This window comes from Perna viridis, chromosome 2, assembly GCF_037379345.1.
Source record: "Perna viridis isolate PV_CMFRI_1.1 ecotype Kerala chromosome 2, ASM3737934v1, whole genome shotgun sequence".
Lineage (NCBI taxonomy): Eukaryota > Metazoa > Mollusca > Bivalvia > Mytilida > Mytilidae > Perna > Perna viridis.
Window position 1 is genome coordinate 27,645,499 of NC_142446.1, and position 22,182 is coordinate 27,667,680.

Below are 22,182 nucleotides of genomic sequence, written 5' to 3' on the forward strand. Positions count from 1 at the left end.
ACATCGAATACATCGAGTACCAGTATTATTTTGGACTGGTTTATTTTTTACCAGTCTGATTAAGCAAGAGGAAATAACTCAATGTTTTCCGGTTGTTGTGAAAATGTTTTTTCATGTAAGTTACTGTTTTTTTTATGAAATTATTGTTCTGCTCACTACTTTAAATCGTTTTGTTTATGAAAGCTGACTCCTTAATTGTAAATAAAACCTTTGATTTAGTTAAGCTTATTAAGTTTTAAATAAATCACTTCTAAATAAAGATGTACAGTATAGACTATAGTCTGTAGTTTATGTACTATATAATGCTTTGTTCGTGTATACTGCCATTACTGGTGTGTCTCACAAAGTAGTTAAATATGGAAGGGTTTGTATGTCGTAAATTTTCGCAATATCTTGCGTGGCGAGATTTCAGTATAATAGCCTTAGCTACTTGCCGCCGATAAAGTCAAAATTAGGTCATATAAAACATTGATATCACAAAAGCAGGGGAAGCTACAGCTATAAACATACTTATATACACTGTCAGACCATTTTTATCATTTTAAAACAAATTTTATGAAGATCGTTTGGGTTTTGAAGAAGGAGATAGAACTTTAATTTAGGAGGGATTACCTTTCTCGAGGACGTGACTCTGGCTGCCATTTTTTTTGTATCAATAGTTGGTCAAATCAAAATGTTGATATCATGCAAGAACAGGAGACTACAGCTACAAAATTTCTTATATACACACTCGGACCATTTTTGATCAATTTGAAATAAATTTCATGATGATAGATTGAGTTTTGAAGAAGGAATTTAAATTTTAAATGAATAGGGTAACCTCCCTCAAAGGCAGGACCACACAGTCAGGAGTCAAAACAAAGGCTTGTGTAATTGTTGATATCACAAATGCAGTGAAAGCTACAACTATAAAATTCCTTGTATACGTCCTCATACTATTTCTGATCAATTTTTAACAAATTTTATGACGATTGATCAGGTTTGGAAAAAGGAGTTTTAATTTTTAATGAGGATTGAAGTACGCCTTTGAAACTAGGACCAGGTTGAAAATTGGATAAGAGATTAAGGTCTCGAATATCAAGGTATTGTTCAAAACAAAGCATTGAAAAAGTCTGGAGGCAACTTGATGTGGGATATTTTAATTTGTTTTTCAAACCATATGGGTCAGAATACTTACTTATATCATGATGAAATGTTGAAGCAATGTAAAACTACTACCATTAACAGGGCATGCTCAGCATCAATGAAATGCATCATGGGTAATCTCACTGTATATCGCCTCATGCAACATATTTATTATCGTACTATGTAAAATTGCGCAAGATTCCAATCCTTGCTATATATAAATCCTTGGTCTCACTTGAAGTGTCTGGAATTCTTTTCTAATATGGCCTCACACTATCAGAAAACAGCTCTGATCCTCACTGTATCATGGTGCTTTCTCCACTCAGGAAAAACAGACTTCTGGAAATTGAACTGCTTTTTATCAGATGGTAGAACAACATCTGATCTTTCAATGCATTTAAAGTTTCTACATTGTATATAGTCTATTCTCATTTCTGAATATACATAAATATAGAAAACTGAAAGCTAATTCAAAATAAATTGCAGCTACATGTACATGTAGCATCATTATTTAAACAAAATCTTTTTAATATTTTGAACAAATATTTAATACTTTATTAAGTATAAATTTCTAAATTTAGAGATATTTACAATTGAAAAATAAGGATTTTTTACATCTCCACATATGGGCTAGATAGATCTGAATGGCTTCTGGTCAATTCAAATTCTGTCAAGTTATACCGAAAATATATTAGAACTGTGCCATTGCCATTTGCTGTTCATCAGCAAATTTTCTCAGATTTCTCCTTTGAGAATGGGATTGCTTTGCTAACTGTATTTGTAAAAAAATTGCAAAGTACTTGTATATTTGTGTCTTGCATTGAAAATTAAAGAAGCTGTTAATCTTTTATTGTTTGGAATCTGGTCTTTGTAGACCAAAGACAAACATTTTGATTTGTCATTGAATGTCTATGAAAACTATAGGGTTTGTAAGTCTCCTTCTAGTTATATTTTCCTTTCCGGAATTTCTGATGTAGAGCATATTGACCTGCATGTTATTGTTTACCAATGGGATCTGAAACTGCTGCATTATCTGTAATGCAAAATCTTCTATATTATGCTACTCTTAACATTTTCATCATGTAGAACTAGATATTTGTCATCTTAATTGATATTTTTACATGAAACAATGTTTTGCTTTAATTACTTTCACAGTTTCATATATGCAAGCAAATATCTATACCTGAATTATCTGTCCACTTTGGTGGTGTCAAATTGTTGTGTTGATGTTATAAATTTTTCCGTTATATTTAAAATTACTAAAAATGTCACCATCAGTTAAGTTTTGAATAACAGCATCCATGTGCGACATGCAAGAAATAAATCTGTGATAACAGTTTTTATCGTAATTCAACTCTGACTTTGTTATTATTGGACAGTAAATTGAGTGTTAGTGAATTGAAGTCCTTGAAATTGTACCACAAGCTGCCATACCACAAGAAGTAGGACTTGGAATGATTTTGAGGATTGTAACTTGAAACATTTAGGAATTATAGGCCAAAAAAGGGGCCATTTTGATTCTGATCAAACTATTATTCTGTGTCCAAATCCAGAGCTTTATGAACGTGAGTTGTACCGGTATGTCCAAACTTGTCCCAGCTCATCATGGTTTGACCTCTGCAGTTGTGTCAAGATGTGCCCTGTGAAGTATTTTATCTTTATTAGGGTCTGACTTTCAATTACCGAAATAAGTAAAATTTATTCATTCACAAGTTGCTGTGGTAATTTCCATATAATAACTTGACTTTGAATGTAATAAAATGATTACTTGAAATTCTTTCAGAGTAATTAAAAAATATCAGACTCAACATTCAAACCCAACTGCTGCTTTAATGTTTGATTCCCCAAAAAACAAAAAAAAATTGGTGCCTTACAAATTATGATAAAATCACAGAATTTATGGCAGTGTCTTTAATAATATATTGTTTTGTTTATTTCCAGGTTTCTCTTGAACATGAAATTCTGTTACATCCAAGGTACTTTGGTCCTAATTTGTTAAATATTGTTAAACAGAAGCTGTTTACAGAAGTTGAGGGCACCTGCACTGGGAAGTAAGTGGTTATTTTGTACTTGTACTCTATACAGTAAATGACAAGCAGTGAATAGTCTTAATTATTCTCTATTGCTTTTAATAAAGAGTCTGCTTAAAAAAAATATTTGAAACTTTCAAATACCAATTAAAGAAGTTTTTAGGTAAAATAAAAAACCTAGGAATTAAAGGTTAATGCATGTGTTAAGATCAATTGGGTTATAAAATGATTTATATCATCAAGGAAGTTTGCTTTATGCTGTAAGTAAAAAAATCCCATTTTCCAATTTTCTTGATCAGGCAAGTATTCAGGTAGGGAGAGTGGTATACCAGAATAATTTTATCTTTGTAAGCCAATGAAGATGTAGAACTTTATATGAAGTATAATATCATTTAATACCCCATTAGATGACCTATATTTATACTAGAATAATTAAGCCACAATAAGTTATTATTTACTATTCATTTATTAATCTTCTCATATTTCTGTCGATAACTTTTATGTTAGAATCCATTTTTATGTCTTATTATTTTGTGTTCATCATAGATATGGTTTTGTAATAGCTGTTACAACAATAGATAATATTGGTGCAGGGCTGATTCAACCAAGTCGAGGTTTTGTTGTTTACCCAGTCAAGTATAAAGCCATTGTATTCAGACCATTCAAAGGAGAAGTCCTGGATGCTGTAGTTACTCAAGTCAATAAGGTTAGTACATTAATGCAGGTAATTAAACATGAAGATATTGATATCATATTTAAATGGATAATCATTTTTATTAGCATTTTAGAAAGCTTGAATTGTTTTAATATAACCAAGATGACAGCAATTCTTTTAATATAAGTTAGCCCCCCTTAAACTATTAATGGTATTAAAAATTACAGAAGAGCATCATTTAACCTACAAGTACTTCAGTGGAGCAACACTCTTTCTGAGTGACAGATAATAAAAATACTACACAATATTTAAATATTTTAGTTGGGACAATAACTGGAACTAGCAAATCTCAATTCTTGTCCAATTCAATCATATTGTAAAAAATACTAACTGTAATGTATTTATATTGCAAATTTTGTGAAATTAACTAATTACTGGATATAAATTTTTACAGGCTTTAAAAAAGTTAACTGTTCATAGTATTAAATATCATTTAAATATAAATTATTTATTGTGGTTATCTGTCCACACTGAAAATAGCAAAAATTAATACACCTTGAAAATTGATACATTTACACTTATCATTTTAGATATGTTGAGATGATAATAATAAAATGATAAACAACTACTCTAAAGCACATGATACACCAAACACTTTTTTCAGCCTTTGTAGTCTCATAACGTAGCTTCTTTTCTTCCTTCCATTGATACCGAAAAGTTTTTCAGACAATTGCAAGTAGAAACCTGTTTTTTTTTGTTTATATCCAGCTGTGCTGCATTTTGTACATGTACAATTTTCCTGTGTGTTTTGAGGCCATGTCCGTTACTATCTAAGATTACTATGAAGCTTGGGTTTTCCCATGTATTGACATGCAATCGCTGTAACAATATGAAATCAATTCAGCAGGGCACAATAGGGATAAGTTATAATTTTTAAAAATTTGGATATTTTCAAAAAATGCAGCCTGTACGTTGATTTGGTTTAGGATATGGTTAATGCTTCGATGCCTAACATTTTACCCTGTTCATTCATATACAGGCTGTTTTTCCTTAAAACCTATAACTGTATTAGATAACATATCAGGTTTCTATTTTGTTCTTCTCTGCTGATTGATGTTAAAATGAAGTCTTTGTCTAAGTAAATTTCCCCCTAAAAATGCTTTTGCCTTTTTATTCATAATGCTTGTTGATGTATTTCTCAATATATGATAAAGAACAGAACAAGTTTATGTTTCTTTTTCCGGTTGTGGATTTAGTGATGATCTTTTTTAGCTTATTTCTCTTTTTTCTTGGCAACATTTATAATGTGAATAGATAAAACAAAGAATAATATATATATATATATTTATAGGTATATCTTGTTGTTCTGATTACCTTCTGACTGTAAACTGAATAATTTTTGCTATTTTTTAGCATTGCTGATATGTAATACCTTCTTAGATTATTTTGTATATTTTAGGTTGGATTATTCACAGAAATAGGTCCATTATCCTGCTTTATTTCTAGACATGTAAGTAAGAATTTTATTTGTAAAATTTGTTGTACACTGATAAATAAAGAAATCTTTTTTTCTCACAGATTTGACATCTGTACCTAGTCTGCTCAAAGATGAATCTAAACAAGTGTAAGGGCTTTCTTTTTGCTTCATAGCATTTTAAAACCTCTTGAAAAACTTGGCTTGCAGGGGAGGGTATAAAAATAGTTTTTTTTCACTTTTGATGATTAAGAAAGTTGCTCCTAAAGGAAATCTAAGAGGGGGACACTATATTTCACTGCTGACTTAATATGCATAGAAGTGTTTGTTTGTCTCATGAGCTTTCCGTCAGTGAAACACGAAAACCATTCAAAACAATAATTTGGAATGTTTTTTATTTGCCCATCTTATAGACAGGATGTATTTTTGGTATACTGTTAATCGCTTATCCTTCAGTTGTTCTAACTTCACACTTAAACTCAAAAACACTTCCACCAATTTTCTTCAAGATTTGATGTCTATTGATCCAAGCCCCTGTTTGTTTTTTTTTCTTTTTTTATATAAATTTAAATTTTACCTTTACCTAATTATGTAAGCTTCCTTTCCATTTTTTTGAATTTTAATTTTACAAATTTTCCAGCTGTGCAACTTTATTAATGAAAAAGGGGATTTTCCCATTTTCTTGCAGTACCCTCATAATACTTCCAACATTTAAGCTCTATTTTATACTATATTAATATTGGGATTATTTCCTGTTTTTGTACAGTAACTCAAAATGCTTCTTGCAATTTCCATGAAATTAGATGAATTGTGTCTCTGTTGATGTAAGCTTGTCTTATTTTATTTAACATTTTCTATTGATGAGGCTTATCACGTGTATTTATGAAAAAAATGAGATGATTTCCCTATTGGTCTGTCATATCAGATCTGTACCTTCCTTGTCTTTTGTGTGGAATGATGCATATTATGTGCATATATTTTTGGGGTCTGTCTAACTGAGCAGTGCTTGCAATCACCATTAGTTGGTCAAAAATAGTCATTTTAGTGTTAACCCTTGTCGTGCTACACCTGGACCAGTTCGGGATTTGACCTGGATCCACTTTATTGGTACTGGCAGTGTTAATCTTAGTTTAAGAAAGTGCAATTTGTGTCCATCTTCAAGCAGCATGACTCTTGCTTTAAAATGAGGCTATCTGATATAGATTTTGTTAAAAATAATGACTTGAAAGCTAAAAGAAGAGGTCGCGAGTTTCTGCTGTAGAAAAAATGAGATTTTTTGGGGATGGGGTTCATTTCTTGGACCCTCACCAGAGCAGAATTAATCTGTAGTGCTCTATTTTGCACGGAAACTAAATAAGAATGATTTCTGTCACCACCATTTTGATGTCAACCCCTTGTATTGACTACTTCCGGTTTTAGGCCAAACAGAGGCCAAAAATTTGAAAAAAATCCTCATTTTTTTCACATGGGTGACCCTTCAGGGGAATCCTGACCCCCACTCATGACTGTAACACACTTTATTTGGCTTCAGTAGCCTTCACAGTGTACAGGCTGTACGATGCATGTACTTTGGTTCCTGATTTGCTCCTGTTGAAGCCCACATGTGGCAAAAAAATGACCAGTGTCCAGTATCAATACGTTAGTGTGTATTAAAGCACTTTCTTTGCTGTCATGATTCTATGGTATGTGTATGTTTAAATATTTCAGTCAATCCCAGCAGACATGGAGTTTGATCCCAATTCTAATCCACCATGCTACAAAACAAAAGATGAGGTAAGTATTTAGTATTCATGAGTATATCTTATCATAACATGCTATTTTTTGGTCTGTCCATCTTTCTGTATTCAGTTGGTATCATTTCAAGAACTCATTTTTTTAACTCTTCAAGTAGCTCGGACAGTGCTGTAGTGGTATAGATTATTCTTCATGTGCAATAACATGTCAATCTGTCTTCCCTTCACAGTGTTTGTTTGGTATGATCTACCTTAAGACAGGAATTGTTCTGTGTAATAGATATGATCTACTACCTTAAGGCAGGGGTTGTACCGTGCAATCGGTATGATCTACCTTAAGGCAGAGTTGTTCTGTGTAACAGATATGATCTACTACCTTAAGGCAAGGGTTGTTCTGTGTAACAGGTATGATCTACCTTAAGGCAGGGTTGTTCTGTGTAAAAGATATGATCTACTACCTTAAGGCAAAGGTTATTCTTTGTAATAGGTATGATCTACCTTAAGGCAGGGGTTGTTCTGTGTAATAGGTATGATCTACCTTAAGGCAGGGGTTGTTCTGTGTAATAGGTATGATCTACCTTAAGATAGGAACTGTTCTTTGTAAAAGATATGATACCTACCTTAAGGCAGGGGTTGTTCTGTGTAATAGATATGATTTACCCCAAGACAGGAGTTGATCTGTGTTAAAGTTATGATTTACTTTAAGACAAGAGTTGTTATATTATCTCAGTGTTAAAAGTACAAGAATGTACCAAAAGACAGGAGCTGTTCTGTGTAAAAGATGATCTACCTTAGGGCAGGTGTTGTTCTGTGTAATAGGTATGATCTACCCTTAAGACAAGGGTTGTTGTAATATCTCAGTGATAAAGGTACAAGAAAAGTGACACCTACTAAGAGAATTATTTTATAGGATGTAGTGATTCAGCAAGATGATGAGATAAGAGTCAAGATAGTTGGTACTAGAGTGGATGCTAAAGATATTGTGAGTACTAGTTCATAGTTTCTATAAATCTATAGTTTGGAGGTCTTGCCCCCTCCCACCTTTGGAAAATAAGGATCTAAAAGGGTGAACAGAGGTCTTATTCTCTGAAACTGCTATACTTATTGGAATGAAACTTGGCATGGTTGTTCCATAGGGTATCCTGCACAAACTGATCATTTAAACTGTTTGAAACTTCAAAAAACATGGCTGCTATTACTAAATATAGAATATAGGGTTTGAATACAGTTTTTTGCTAATAACTCAAATACTGTTGAATTTAGCAAAATTCTGACAGGGTGATATTGTTTACCATCATAAGACAGACCTATGCCTAAATCTTCAAGATGATTCATTACCTGATGTAGGAGTTGTAGCCCTTGTAGTTTTACATGTTTATTATTTAGAAAATCTTCTCTGAAACCATGTAAAAAATAAAATTAAAAGTTAGCATAATTTTTTCTTAGGATAACCACACAAATTGATGGTTCAAAATTGTTCATTTATTGAAAAACATGGCTGTCATTACTAAAAATAAAACACAGGGGTCAAAATGCCTTTTTTTCTAGTTTTTCCTCCACTATTGAAGAATATTGAAGATGAAAGCTTCTCATATGATAAACTTGATATTCTAAGTTGACTGGCAGTATTGAAATTTTTTTTTAGGCATTCATTTTCAAAATGGCTGCCATTTTGCGGCCATTTTCACCAATTGCTTGGATTCCAATTATTTTTTTTTATTTCTCTTGGAAACATGATATTTTAAGTTGAATGGTGATGATGAAAATTTGTTCTGGACGGCCATTTTCCCTCTAGTTTTTATACTTTGCTTTGATTTCACTGATATTTGGTTTATATAGTATGATCTCCTGAGATGAATGGTGATGATGAAAATGTTGAATATCCTCGATTTAACCTCATTTTATGTTCTTTCTCAGTTAATATATAGCGGGCTAATGCCTTCTCCCCCCTCCTAGGTTGGATAACAATACATAGGACCCCGGTTAATTTTTTCCAGAGGTTCTAAAAACACTTTGAAGGCATTTCCAACATTTTACAGTCCTTAGGTACTCAGAACACTTTTACCTGTGTCAGAATTTGGCTAAACCTAACGGTTTGGGAGATATATGTGAAAAACTACTGTCTGACCCCTATGTTCTATTTTTAGTAACAGCGGCCATGTTTTTTGACGGATCAAAAATCACCACTTTATTTTTATGCATGATACCCCGAAGAATATTCATACCAAGTTTGGTTCTAATTGGTCAAGTAGTTTTAGAGGAGAAGAGTTTTGAAAAATTGTTAACGACGGACGACAGCTACGACAAATGCAAGTGATGGCAATAGCTCACATGGCCTTCAGCCAGGTGTGCTAAAAATTAGAAAGTTCCTCTTTATAATTGCATGAATATTTTTTTCAAAATTTACTCAAAAATGTACCTTAATGGGTTAAACGTCAATACATCCTTAATGAAATACCTCAGTTTTCTAAAAAAAAAAATTTTTTTCTTTCATTTGACTGGACATAATGGCTGTAATCTAATTAGAAATGATAAAATAATATGTCCCACTTTAACATTGAAAATATTAAGTATTTTCCCTTGAAATGATATTATCTGTTCATTGCTTATTTTTTTTCTGACAAATATGCTATGCGATTAACAGGAATTAACAATGTACCTTTGGTTACTGAGTTCATAGGGCATGGGTTGCCAGGTGAGTGATTCAGGTTCTTCCAGAGCCTCTTGTTAGATTCCTTATGAAAATCCTTGCCTGCTTTTTTCTATGAGATTTATATCTCCAAGGATTCTTTATTATAGGGATTGAAGGCAAAGGTCTTTTATTAGCGTGTTGTAGCAGAACTTTTTTCATCTTTAGTTGAATTTCAAATTTTGTGCTTTATCCTGTCTAAACCAGTTGTTGTGTCCATATTTAAATGAATTGTAAGTTCCTATACTTAAATGTTTCACACTTGTCCAAGTGAACAGAGTTAAACATGCTGGGTTCATATCATGCTGCACTCTTTGGAGGTCTTTATTGTCCCCCGCCGCAACGCGGGGCGGGGACGTAGAAATGGTAGTGTCCGAAGCTTGTGGACGCAACTCCTCAGAAACAGCTGAACGGAATTTGACCAAATTTTGTAGGATTGTTTGTCACCATATGTAGTTCATTATACTTAACTGCCATTTTGATTCGTCAATTTTTATGGGAGTTATGGGACTTTGTTCATTTTTCACGTTCTTTTTTTTTGCAAATTTTTTTTGTTATATGAAGAATTCTTATCCTAACTTCATTTGATTCATTCAGATACATTAACCTTGAATCGCCACATGGACTTATGAAAGCACATAAGTTTTGAATCTGCTAATTATATGTTTGTTGTTTGTTTGTTGGGGTTTAACGTCCGAGCAACAATATTTCAGCTATATTCAGACGAGCTAATTATACAAGTGTCAAACATTTGTAATTCAACTCTTTCTACTGTGGCGGGGGACATATGGCTACGCGTAGCATTCTTGTTTATATTTGTTATGTGCTGTGCAATGCTTACATCACCTACTTTGAAGAGTCGTTTTCAACTTCCAAATCAACAAACACTGTCATTCAACATAAAAATTACTGAATACTCAAAGCGTTGTATTTTTGTGGTATTGTTTGGAAAACATTTAATATATATTATATGCATTTACCCTTTTGTATCTTTTTAGTTTGCTATTGGAACATTGATGGATGATTACCTTGGTGAGTATCTGATCAATTTTACTGTAGTATGAAATTTCATGGTCAGTTATATGACAACAGTTACACAATCTTTGTTAGGAGGTAAATTATAATCATGAAAAATTGATCTCTAACCATTGATGATAAAATTTCATTTCCATTATTACTTACTTTTGATTGCCATCTGCTTTTCTAAATATCATACAACAGAGGTAGTTTTTTCATGGTTATAAGGGTAAAGGTGGAGACTTTTTTTGGATAATCTACAGAATCTAAATCCTTTGTTTATTTTAAGTCAGGGAATGATTTTGCTTCTGTCACATTCTGTAGCGAATGATATTCCAGTCCATCAGCATTAAGGTGTGAAATAATATACCTAAACACTTTTTATCAGTATAAGCAAAGTTCATCATAACAAAGAGAGTGAGAATTTCAGGGGTGTATAACCTGATACGGCAGGTACTGCTCCAGGCAGTACCAATATTTTTTGTGGTACATGTGTGTCATACAGTACCTTGTCAAAAATTTAAAGAAACATGGTATTTTACTCAGTTACTAATTAAAACAAATTTAAACACATGTGTTCATTAATCCAATCACTACGCCTCTGAATTTTATTTTGAACTTTTATGATATGCAATGTATTGTGACAATAAATTTTTATGTCATTTCTGGTGAAAATCATTCCATACTTAAAGTCAGTTATGAGTTCAGATATTCATCTATACATATTCTGGAAAGTTAAACTTAGTTTTGAACCACAGTTTGTTTTGTCATGATGAAGAGGTAATTAATATTATACACAACTTATAAAAATTAAAACTCAGCATGTAATATGATAAATAGAAACAAGACAGTCAGTATATTAAAAAATTGGGACAGACTTTCAGCAGCAATGTGCTCTACATGTAGGGAATCAGAAACATTAATGGCTCAAAATAGATCTATTTGAAATAATTTGATATGGAAGTGTTTGTTGGCTTCAGTAAACAGGGATATAAATTTTCAAAAATACTGTAATTGTACTTGTTTTTGTGGGTAAATAATTTTGTGATAATTGTTCTATGAACATATTCTCGGGTACTTATTTTTGTGGAAATCATAGTTTTTGCATAAAGAATAATGGTAGAAATGCATGACCACGAAATTCGTGAAATTAAGTATCATGCCAAAAAAAGTTAAATTACAGTTTTATTCGAGAAACCTGCAAAATTGAAGGCTGTGTATGAAATGCATTAAGCCTTTTCAGAAGCAAGTCTCACATATGCCAATGGTAGAGACAACACCCATAACAACATGATGGTGCATCAACAAAGTGGTTATTGAGTATTAAAATTGGTAAATTAAATGTGTATGACAAAATGAATCATACAGATCACTTTTATATTTGATTAGTGCGAAAGCCCTTCCAAACCTTATTGATAATCATAATTTGTTTTAGTTTATTTTTTGAAGAGTCTGCTTTGGGAAATCCTTACACCTGCACCTTATGGTTGAAACACAATAAAGTTCATAAAAATCCATATACATGTATTTCAACTGAGAAAAGTTGGTTTTGTATGTCTTACTCTTACTACATGCTTTATGAAAGAGAAGGGAAAGAAAGTGAAGTATAAATAGCTCTGGACCTTGTTGGCATTGTCTAAAATTGTATTACCAGTATTTTTGTTTCATGTACCACATATGTAGAGCTGAGTATTTTAAAGAAACATAACTTCATAAACTATCTACAAGGAGTCAGATTACGCATTATTTGTATTACAATCTCATCACTTATTTGTTCATGGCAGAGATTCTTGTAAAGAGTTACAAATAAATGTGAAAAAAAATGTCAGAGTGGATATTATAACATTTGTAATTGTATTACTGGAGAGAAAAAAAAGGAAATACATGCATCCTGTGGGTGAATGATGAATGAGCTGCAGTTTTATTGTTCTCTAATTTGATGAAAACTGGATTAATGTCTCTTAAATATACAACTAATAATTCTCACCTGTCAGAGTTTAGTGATGAGGGTATGATGGCCTGCTAGTATTTAATTAGACTGTAAAGATAGAAAAGAACGTTTGCACTTCAGATAAATACCCACAATAGATGCAAGTTTTGCTGTTATTCAGATGTTGAATTGACATGTTTTGCTGAATTACTTGAAGGGGCATGATATGCATGTATCTTTTACATAGACAATCTTAAAGTTTAGTTGTCAAAATTTGATATCTTTGAAACTACAGTTTCAATCTTAACAGTATGATATACAAACCTTCCTTAATCAATTAACATTGAAAGTTTGAGGTTTTATTGTTGCATGATGTGACAGTACTTATTTCATGGGTATAAAATTTATATAATTTCTCTCTGAAAGGGACCTATTATGGTATGCCATTTTCCATCCATCTGTTGTTTACACTTGGCACAATAACTCAAATACTCTGACACCAGTTTTCAGAAAACTTTAGTTATCTGTTTGTTTCTTTTAATTATTATTTGTTTCTAGTTATGGGACTTCATGCATTAAAAAGGGGGGTTCTCATTTTCCACAGTAACTCAAAAATGGTTTCATCAATTTTTATAAATTTCCCATTTTATTTTTAATGATATGTGGGACTTGATTCATACAAAAATGGATTTTTTTTTCTTTGTTATGATTTCTGTCTCTAACTCCAAAATGTTTCCGATCAACTTTCAAACACTTTGATAAATTTTAAATTTACCGAAGGCCATGTAAGCTTTTACCATCACTTGGCGTCCATCATTGTTTTTGATATTTTTAATGTTGTTTCTTTCAAAAATCTCCTCTGACACTACTTGACCAACTGGAACCAACCTTGGTATGAATGCTCCTTGTGGAATCCTGCATAGAACTGATGTGGGGATTTTTGATTCGTTGAAAAATATGGCTGCCGTTACTAAAAATAGAACATATGAGTCAGACAGTAGTTTTTTGCATAAATTTCCAAAGCTGTAAGGTTTAGCCAAATTCTTTTAATTACTGAAATGATCCTTATGATACGACCTATAAATGTTTGTGGGAATCAAACTTGTTGGACGACTCCTTGTTATAGTTATGAAACTTTCATTTGATCAAATGATCCTTCTGATAAGTCCTACCTGAGTGTTCATTGAGTCAAAATTGTCGGACAGTTACTGTTCTTGAAAGACAAAAAATTAACCAGGTGAGCATTTCAGGCTCCTGTGAGCCCCTTGTTGATTTATGGAACTGTATTAATGAAAAATGTAGCGATTGGTCTATCATGTCAGATCCCTGTCTTCCATATCATGTATTAGGATTTAATGCATATTGTTTGGCATGTTTTTTTGGGGACCATCTAATTGAGCAATGCTCTCAATCACCATTAGTCGATCATAAATATTCATTTCAAGTATAAAAATGAGCTGAAAGGGAAATAGCATGTCATGCCCTAATGGTGCAGCACTTTCTTGAAGTGAGTTAAGTTTGCGGAATTTTGAATTCCTGGATTTTATTATAGGATTTAACTCTGTTTTCCCAGAATTTGGGATGTGTAAAATTGGACCATTTGCTCACAAATGTGAGTCCAAAGTACTTTTATGTCAGGTTGTTAGTGAATGGTCTGATTTTACACAACACAAGTTCTATAAAACAGTGTTTAGTCCTTATACTTCAAATCCCAAACTATAGCGTCAATCAAATGACAGCATGATAAGGTTGTCAATTTCAATATCTGAGGTTAAAAGATTCTACTAGATCGCAGAATTGTTGTTTTGAATATATGATGTTGAAAATGAAAGGAATAAAGCAGGTAGTACCATTTCATGCCTTTTATTAGGTGTATCTTGTTGAAGTGGGGAACCATGGTTGTTATGACATGAACATAAGAAAAAGGAACAGGTACATGTATGGCGTAATGCAACAACTGCAACATCATATGACCCCTATAAAAATAGTAAAAACTGACAGAGATCAACAAAAGGTCTTCAATAAGTGTAAACTCACCTTCAAGTAGGCTCTGAAAGACCCTGACAACAAAAGTAATAAAATCCTTGGTAACAGAATGATGACACTCGTTCTAAATAAACTAAAAAGTCATATAACAACACAAGGACACATTAATGACCAACACTGACATTAGGGTGAAATCTACCATTTCTATTAATGTATCATGCTGCAGACAACTTAGAAATAGTGGACAAACATCTGAAATTGACAAAATTAGAATAAGGCAATAAAAAATCACTGAAAACAGGCTTCATTCGTAAATTATTTGTTGAAAATTTTGAATTTGATCTGGAACTTGATATCACAAAGCAATGAACCTAGCAATAATGAACAGTGCAGGGCCAAAAAATTGCCTGATTTAAAAAGAAATAAAATGTACATTTTGGTGAACATACTAACATGAAAACAGGACGATTCTAAATTAAAGAAAAAATGAGTCAATCGAAAATATTAACATTTATTATAGCTGGACCTGTGTAAGGATATTGTTTTCCTCAAATATAGGATATATTTTAAGAGCATTTTATTTAATTAAGTCTAGACTAAAACTCAAAGTAAAATGTATTTTGAAAAAGTCAAGCCACAGAATAGATACAAGTCATTAAATATTGATGTATGGTATGATTAGAAAAAAAATCATTATCAAACACATTCACCTCTTGTAGAGTAGGAAATAAATCTTACCTCTCCAGTAATGGGGATTTAAATTTTAACTGTCATTGCTGAGGCCATAGAAGGTGAATAAGCAGTCATAATGCACCAAACAAGACTTACAAATAGATCAGAATTATTAGAGCTTTTTAAAAAAGTTTTAATCTAAATCTTAAAATTGTGTGGAATTTGATTTGTCGATTAACTGAATAAGGAGTTTCTTACTAAAAATGTTTCTTCCACAATATATATTATATAACAAATAAATTTGATCTTCAGATGACCCACTTTTTATAGGGCACTATTGTCATCTTCATCATCCTCATGAAGAGTCTTTAGATATTCGGTGACCAGACAGTAACATGATTATAAATTTAATAGGGATATCAATGAAATGATACATCAAGGTGTTGCACAACTTAAACAGTTTAAGAATTAAGGACCAAAAAAAGGACCTGAAAGAAGCATGTTTCTGATCTCTTTGAAATGGTACCACAAGTTACAACTACAGGTAAAGGAAGGCTGAGAATGATTTTGGCTGGTGTAATTTGACCCATTTAGGAATTAAGTGCTAAATAGGGGCCAGAATCAAGCTTTTTCCTGTTGTCCAGACAGTAACTTGAATGAAATTACACGAATTTCTTTAAAACTGTTCTATGTGGTGAAATAGCACAAAAAGAGGACTGGGGATGATTTTTGGGGTTAGAACATCATTAAGTTTCAACTAAAATAAATTCTTTGAAGTGATGAGAAATAATTTTCACTGTATTTCTATTATGGATGTTGTGGAAATATTGAAGTATGCACCCTAGCTGTTCAGGGTTCCACTTCTGTGGTTTTATCAATCTGCACTCTGTATTTCAGAAGAACATTTTCAAATGAAATATAGGTATCATTTTGGTTCATTAAGAACTGCTTGATGGATTTATATGAAGTATAGAAATGGTGCAATAAAAAATGTGCTAAGTTTTCTCTTGTTTTAAAGAATGTGGAAATTGATTTTGAGATATATGTTGTTCATTGAATTAATACTACACGGTCATAATAGATAGTTAAAATATCAAATCTGCATAAATTATTATTAAAAAATTGATACTATGTGTATTACAGATTTTGGAAATGCCACACTACTCAAGAGAAATATAAACTAGAAAGTTTTATGTCTCGTGCTTTAGTTTATAGCATCTTAGAGATTATATTGTTTCCAAGTGAATCAGTTCTTTGAAATATAAAAAGCCCTTTGGGACTTAAAAAAAATTGTTACATTATTGTAAACCATGGCAGCCAATGATATTTATTAAACATGAGGGTATACTAATTCATTTCATCTTATGAATCCAAAAACTATTGGAAATACAGAAAAATAATATCTTCTTCAACAAATGTCTTCATTAGGAAGAAGTCGTGCAACTACTACTCAAATTTAGTGCTCCTGAAAGAAATGCTTAAATTAAAAATTTGTGCTGGTTTTTTTTTCTTATCTTTCAATTTTTATTTGTCATGCCCTATAAAAGCAAAATGTTTGAGTATATACCTTGTCTGTCTGTCTTTAATTATTTATAAGTCTTATTGCAAGTATTTTTATTTGAAATGTCACCACTTCTACTCTTATCCTGTATCACAGATTGAATCATAGTCTTAATTCTGAGTTGCATCAAGCTGGAATGTTGTACCCATAATAATATTTGTCCCAACTGTTCATTACTTAACCTTTACAGGTCTACCCAATTGTGCCTTGTGAAGCATTTTATATATTGATTTTGGTCTCATCACTTCTAATTTCGAGATCAAATGGCTGCCTATTATGTACAGTCCATTTGATTTCTATAGGGTTATGAAAAAAAATCTTTACAAATCAGATTATCATCAGAATTTATTAAAATTTTGGCAAACATGTTTCTAATTTCATATGAACTCTGAAAACATTTACTGAAAACAATTAACATAAAATAGATAAGTTTACCATGAGTAGGTAGAAAGAATAACTCGTGTAAATGTAAACAAGAATAGAAACCATTTGCTTCAATCCATTGAGGGGCTTTTGATATTTGAAATAGGTCATCACATGTCTTGTTTAAAATAAACAGCACTTGTTTATTTTTGTTTTTATTTATATTCAAATGGCTATTACTTTTACCTGGTCACTCCAACAAAAATATGGACATTTCAACTGAAAATTTTGCATTAGGTTTAATGAGAAACATTTTTATTTCTAGATGAAAAATTTTGGTAAATGCTTCATGAGTTTGTATGATATTGAAAATGTGTTAGCACAACTTTTTTTTTAATTTTGATAATTTTTTTTTTTTTTTCATAATCCTATAGATATCAAATGGACTATAGTACTAAAAACACTGTTAACCTAGATCTATGCATGGTATGTGCATTATGCACTGTCTCTTTTTGCTACAATCTGTGTGTACTGGTATGTTGGTCAAAAGTAGTGAAAATAAAGCTATAATGTTTACTTTTCAAACGTATTTGTTATTTAGTACTACACGTACATGTATTTGGTTATAGAATTTTTTTTTCAAATTTGCCCCATATTATGTAAAAAGCCAGTGTTATTGGGTCGAGGATAGCTGTATGGAGCTGTGGCAACATCAAGGCTTGGCATAATACAGTGCCAATGTGAAATAAACACATTCCTTTGTGAAATAGAGAAAATATTAATAGGTGTACAAGTACTGCTAACATTTCTAATCTTTTTGTTTTTTTTTCTGTACAGATGACTTTTCCAAAGATATTTATTCCAGAACAAATTATACTATATCATAATTATCAAAACGAACCTCACCGGAAATGAGAATGTTGATTGAGTCATATCAGGCCTTTTTTTTCTGTATTGGGCCTGTTCTTTTGTATTGAGTCTATTTGTCCATATTTGGCCAGATATGGATTTTTATTGGCGCTTTTTATTTAGTATTGAATAAGCAATTGTATTTTACATATTTTACGTTGGTGAATAAAAATATGTATAAATATTGTTTTACATGTGTGAAGTTAGCTAGTAGAAGAGGAAAAAAATGCAGGTTTTCAATATCATTTTGAAAATTTTAATGATTGTTGAAATATCTTTACAATGGGTTTAGTTTTTTTTTCACAGCTTTGAAACGATATGTTCCTTCAAGAATCATTTATTGTGGTTTATGATGATTACAACAACAGGTTTTACACCATAATTTATATAATGGTACAACTGCTATTTTTTTGCAATCTTTAATATTAAGAGCAGATTACTATACTAAGTGGGCGAGCATATTTTTTTAATTGTATTTGTTTTGCTGATGCAATTCTTTGTTCCATTTATCTTCAACAATTGGTGAAATTACACTGAACCTAGCAAGATGTAGGTCATTGTTGTTGTAAGGAAATGTACCAGATTGTTATTATCTTTAATCATTTATATAAATTATCATATTCATATTGTATCAGTAACATTAAGAGCCTTATTAAGCAGCTGTGTGAACAGATCCACTATTGTTAACTGGTTTTACCATCATCATTATAGTATTTACAGATAAAAAGCAGATTGGAAGCCATTAACTATAGACATTAGTATATAATCTTATTAATTAGGACAAAGAATATAAAGGTATTAGCAAAGGGTGTATATAGACAGTAACAATGCACTGACTTGACATAAAGCTGATATTCAGATGAGGCTTAGAACCATAGGAAAATGCAAGGCTGTGCCAAGCATTATAGATAGATTTTCTTATATTTTTCTCATAGAGGCTGTTGTTTAACTTACTTAAGAATTTTAATAAGAAAAATGTAGGTCTCCACACTTAATTTAGAGATAACCGAGCCTAAATGTTTGCAGTTTTTTTTTTACAAAATTTTACATAGACGATGTAGGGCTTTTTATTTATTTTGGGCTCAATTAAAAAAAAAATACAAGTCTAAAATTTGTAAAAAAAAAAATACTAATCTGATATGCTTTCATATTCTTACCAAGAAATAAGGGGTCACCTAACTGTTTTTTCATGTTATTTTAAAGAAAATATTACATTTCTATTGAACAATGCCAATTATCCCCCTATTGAAAGAGTCTTTTCAGAATGAATGTTTTAATGCTTTATGTTAAAGAATTCTAACCTTAAAATAAAGATAATACATATTTCTGAGTTAACTTAAATCTTGAAATATAAGACAAAGTTTATACATCATAAAAAGCACTATAAGCTACATTGTTATTAAAAGTACCCAGTACATATTTCTATCTGGTATATGAATCTGGGAAAGATGCTCAGTGCTGTAGGTATAATCTTTATGGTCTTCCTGAAATTTTCTTATTTTGTTCTTTATCACCATTATTAGTATTCATTCAGTGCATAAATAAAGTATTATAAATTGAATAAAACTTTTTTTATTCCATGTGAGAATGCTGCAATTATCAAAATTTAAATGATGATTTTCCTTTCAATTTTTGGGGCTTATATTGACTAACCATACTTCCTTTTTCTCTACATTAATCACAATGTCTGAAATGTTCTCTTCATAATTAATACGAATACTCAAATTCCATGGTACCTAGATACTTTTACTTTCTATATTTTTCTTGTTTAAATCTATTTAACCTGAAGTGACTAGACATTTTTTTTTCTTAATGTATTTTGACCTTTTAAGTTTTCAATTTTATATTCATTGGTAACTATGCATTTTAGTTAAGAATTCAATGCCAGGATATAAAGCTAAGACAGTGTCTAGCTTTGAGAATCTTTCATTTAAGCTTGTATAAATCCTATGAATATTTTATACTAGTGACAATGCTTGGAATCAAAGCAATAGTGACAATGTCAATTTCATGGAGCCTAAAAACATAAATCAATGTTAGACACAAAAGTTTTGTTACAACCAAAATCAATGCACTATCTCTTAACAAATCATTGCCTGTTAAAGTTAGAATGAGAAATTTATCCTTTGGGAGATGTTCCCTTTTAATTATTGATAATTCTCTATTCTTTGACTGCCATCATATCTCCATTTGGATGGGTAATGCTTTAGAAATTGACTTCAGTACTAAAAACTTGCTTGGCAAACTGAACAAAGAATGTACTTTAATGGTCTAAGGACTGTTAACTAAGGACAGTATTGAAGACTATGTATTAATGATAGAACTGACCTGTTTGGTATAAATCATGGGATTGATTACAACCTTTTCTCAGTACAGATTAATTATACTCATGTCCTATTGAGAAACTATACTCTCAATGATTTACAGACCTTACTAATGATTCATTAAACTTCGCCAAGTAAGGATGCGTGTCAATATTATTTATTTTGCTAAAAAATGAGGGTTTGTTGTATACCCATATTAAAATGGTATGTCGGCAATGATAAAAAATTAATAAATTAAAAATAGCAACACTGCTTTTATGGTTTATAATAATGGTTTGAAAAAATGAAATTGAAGTTGGTTTATTATGATGTTATCATTTGTGTCTTCTGAGCTTGGACTTAGTGGCTGTTGTTTTTACAAAAAAGAAAATATAACTTGGTTGTTGAATTGAAGGTACTATGATCACATCTGTTTTGTAGTTAAAACTCCAGCATATCTATTAGTTCTGAGGGAATAGCTTATATTACAGGTAGTGGGATGGACTCAATACTTGATGCAGTGAGGGTTTGGATATTGGAATGAGTTCAGTAATCTAACAGTTCACTCAATAAGAATTTTTAAAGTTCTTTAGGAAAAGATTAAGTGTATTTCAAGAAAAAATGACATCAGCTTAGTTGGTGTCAATATTGATATTAAGGCCTGCAGGAGCCTTATTGTTTTCACTTTTTCCATCTGTCTGTCAACAATTTTATATATATATTAGAACTATCAAATGTGCGATTCAAATTTTTTGTCGTTCCCTCTGCGGGATATGATGTAGTATGCTGGAATAAATTTGGAAATTAAGGATGTTTTATTCTTAGTCTTCTTTAATATGTTGCATCTTACAATGTGTTTAAATTTTTAAATTTATTAGAAGCAAGTTAAAAGTCTTAAACCATATGTGTAAAATATTCAGTCCTAACTCAGAGAGAAATAAGATTGAATATGGTGCCCACATGTTCTGGGTTAAAACTTTACAGTTATAACCAACTGCACCAGGAGCATTTTATTTATACTATTGTTTTCTGTTAGTTCTGTAACAGATGTATTAAACCTCTTACTAAAGTAAGGCTATGTTGTATTATTTCAGGTCTATGTAGCTGATTTAAAGGCCAGTATTGATGCAAGGCAGCAATCATGTGTACAGATATTTGTTTTTTTTACATTGTTTCACATCAGACATCAATCTTCATCTTGTTTTTTATGTCAACAATTTTGTTTTTGTAATGGATGTTGTAATATCCAAGCATACTTCAATTAAAAATGTTTTATTAGAAGGTGTTATTGTATATTCTTAGAAGTACTTTCTACTTTTGTTATCTTCCCAGGAAATACAGTCATGTGAGATTTTGTTTTACAAAGCATTTGTTTTGGTGATTGATCAATGTAGAAATATTTTGGATTAATTTTTTATATGGCATAAATATGTTTGTATGGTGCTGTTGGCACCCATGTTGTTGTCCATGTAGTCATCTGTAGACACTTTTTCGTGCAATGACTTTACAATGGTTGATCTTTACAAAACTTTACTACAAGGTTTCTTACAACAAAATGAAGGCTGGTATTGATTTGGGGATTATGGCTCCATCTGATTTGAAATATGGGGCAAAAAATGAGTTATCAAAGAATTCAACTATAAAACACTAGTAAAAACATATGGATATCTACAAAATTGTTCCACAATATTCTATTCCAACTGGTCATACTTGGATTGATTTTGGGGTAAAGATC

General features: G+C 31.4%; 1 protein-coding gene across 1 annotated transcript; it reads left to right on the forward strand.

Moving 5' to 3' along the window:
- Window positions 1–3: 3 nt before the first annotated feature.
- Window positions 4–21,728, forward strand: LOC148624309 (DNA-directed RNA polymerase II subunit RPB7). Its single transcript, XM_088567003.1, has 8 exons — window positions 4–115; window positions 3,067–3,176; window positions 3,702–3,861; window positions 5,270–5,320; window positions 6,992–7,057; window positions 7,928–7,999; window positions 10,705–10,738; window positions 21,542–21,728. Exons 1-8 carry the CDS (start codon window positions 104–106, stop codon window positions 21,553–21,555), a joined length of 519 nt encoding a protein of 172 aa, XP_088423129.1. The 5' UTR covers window positions 4–103; the 3' UTR covers window positions 21,556–21,728.
- The last annotated feature ends 454 nt before the right edge of the window (window positions 21,729–22,182 follow it).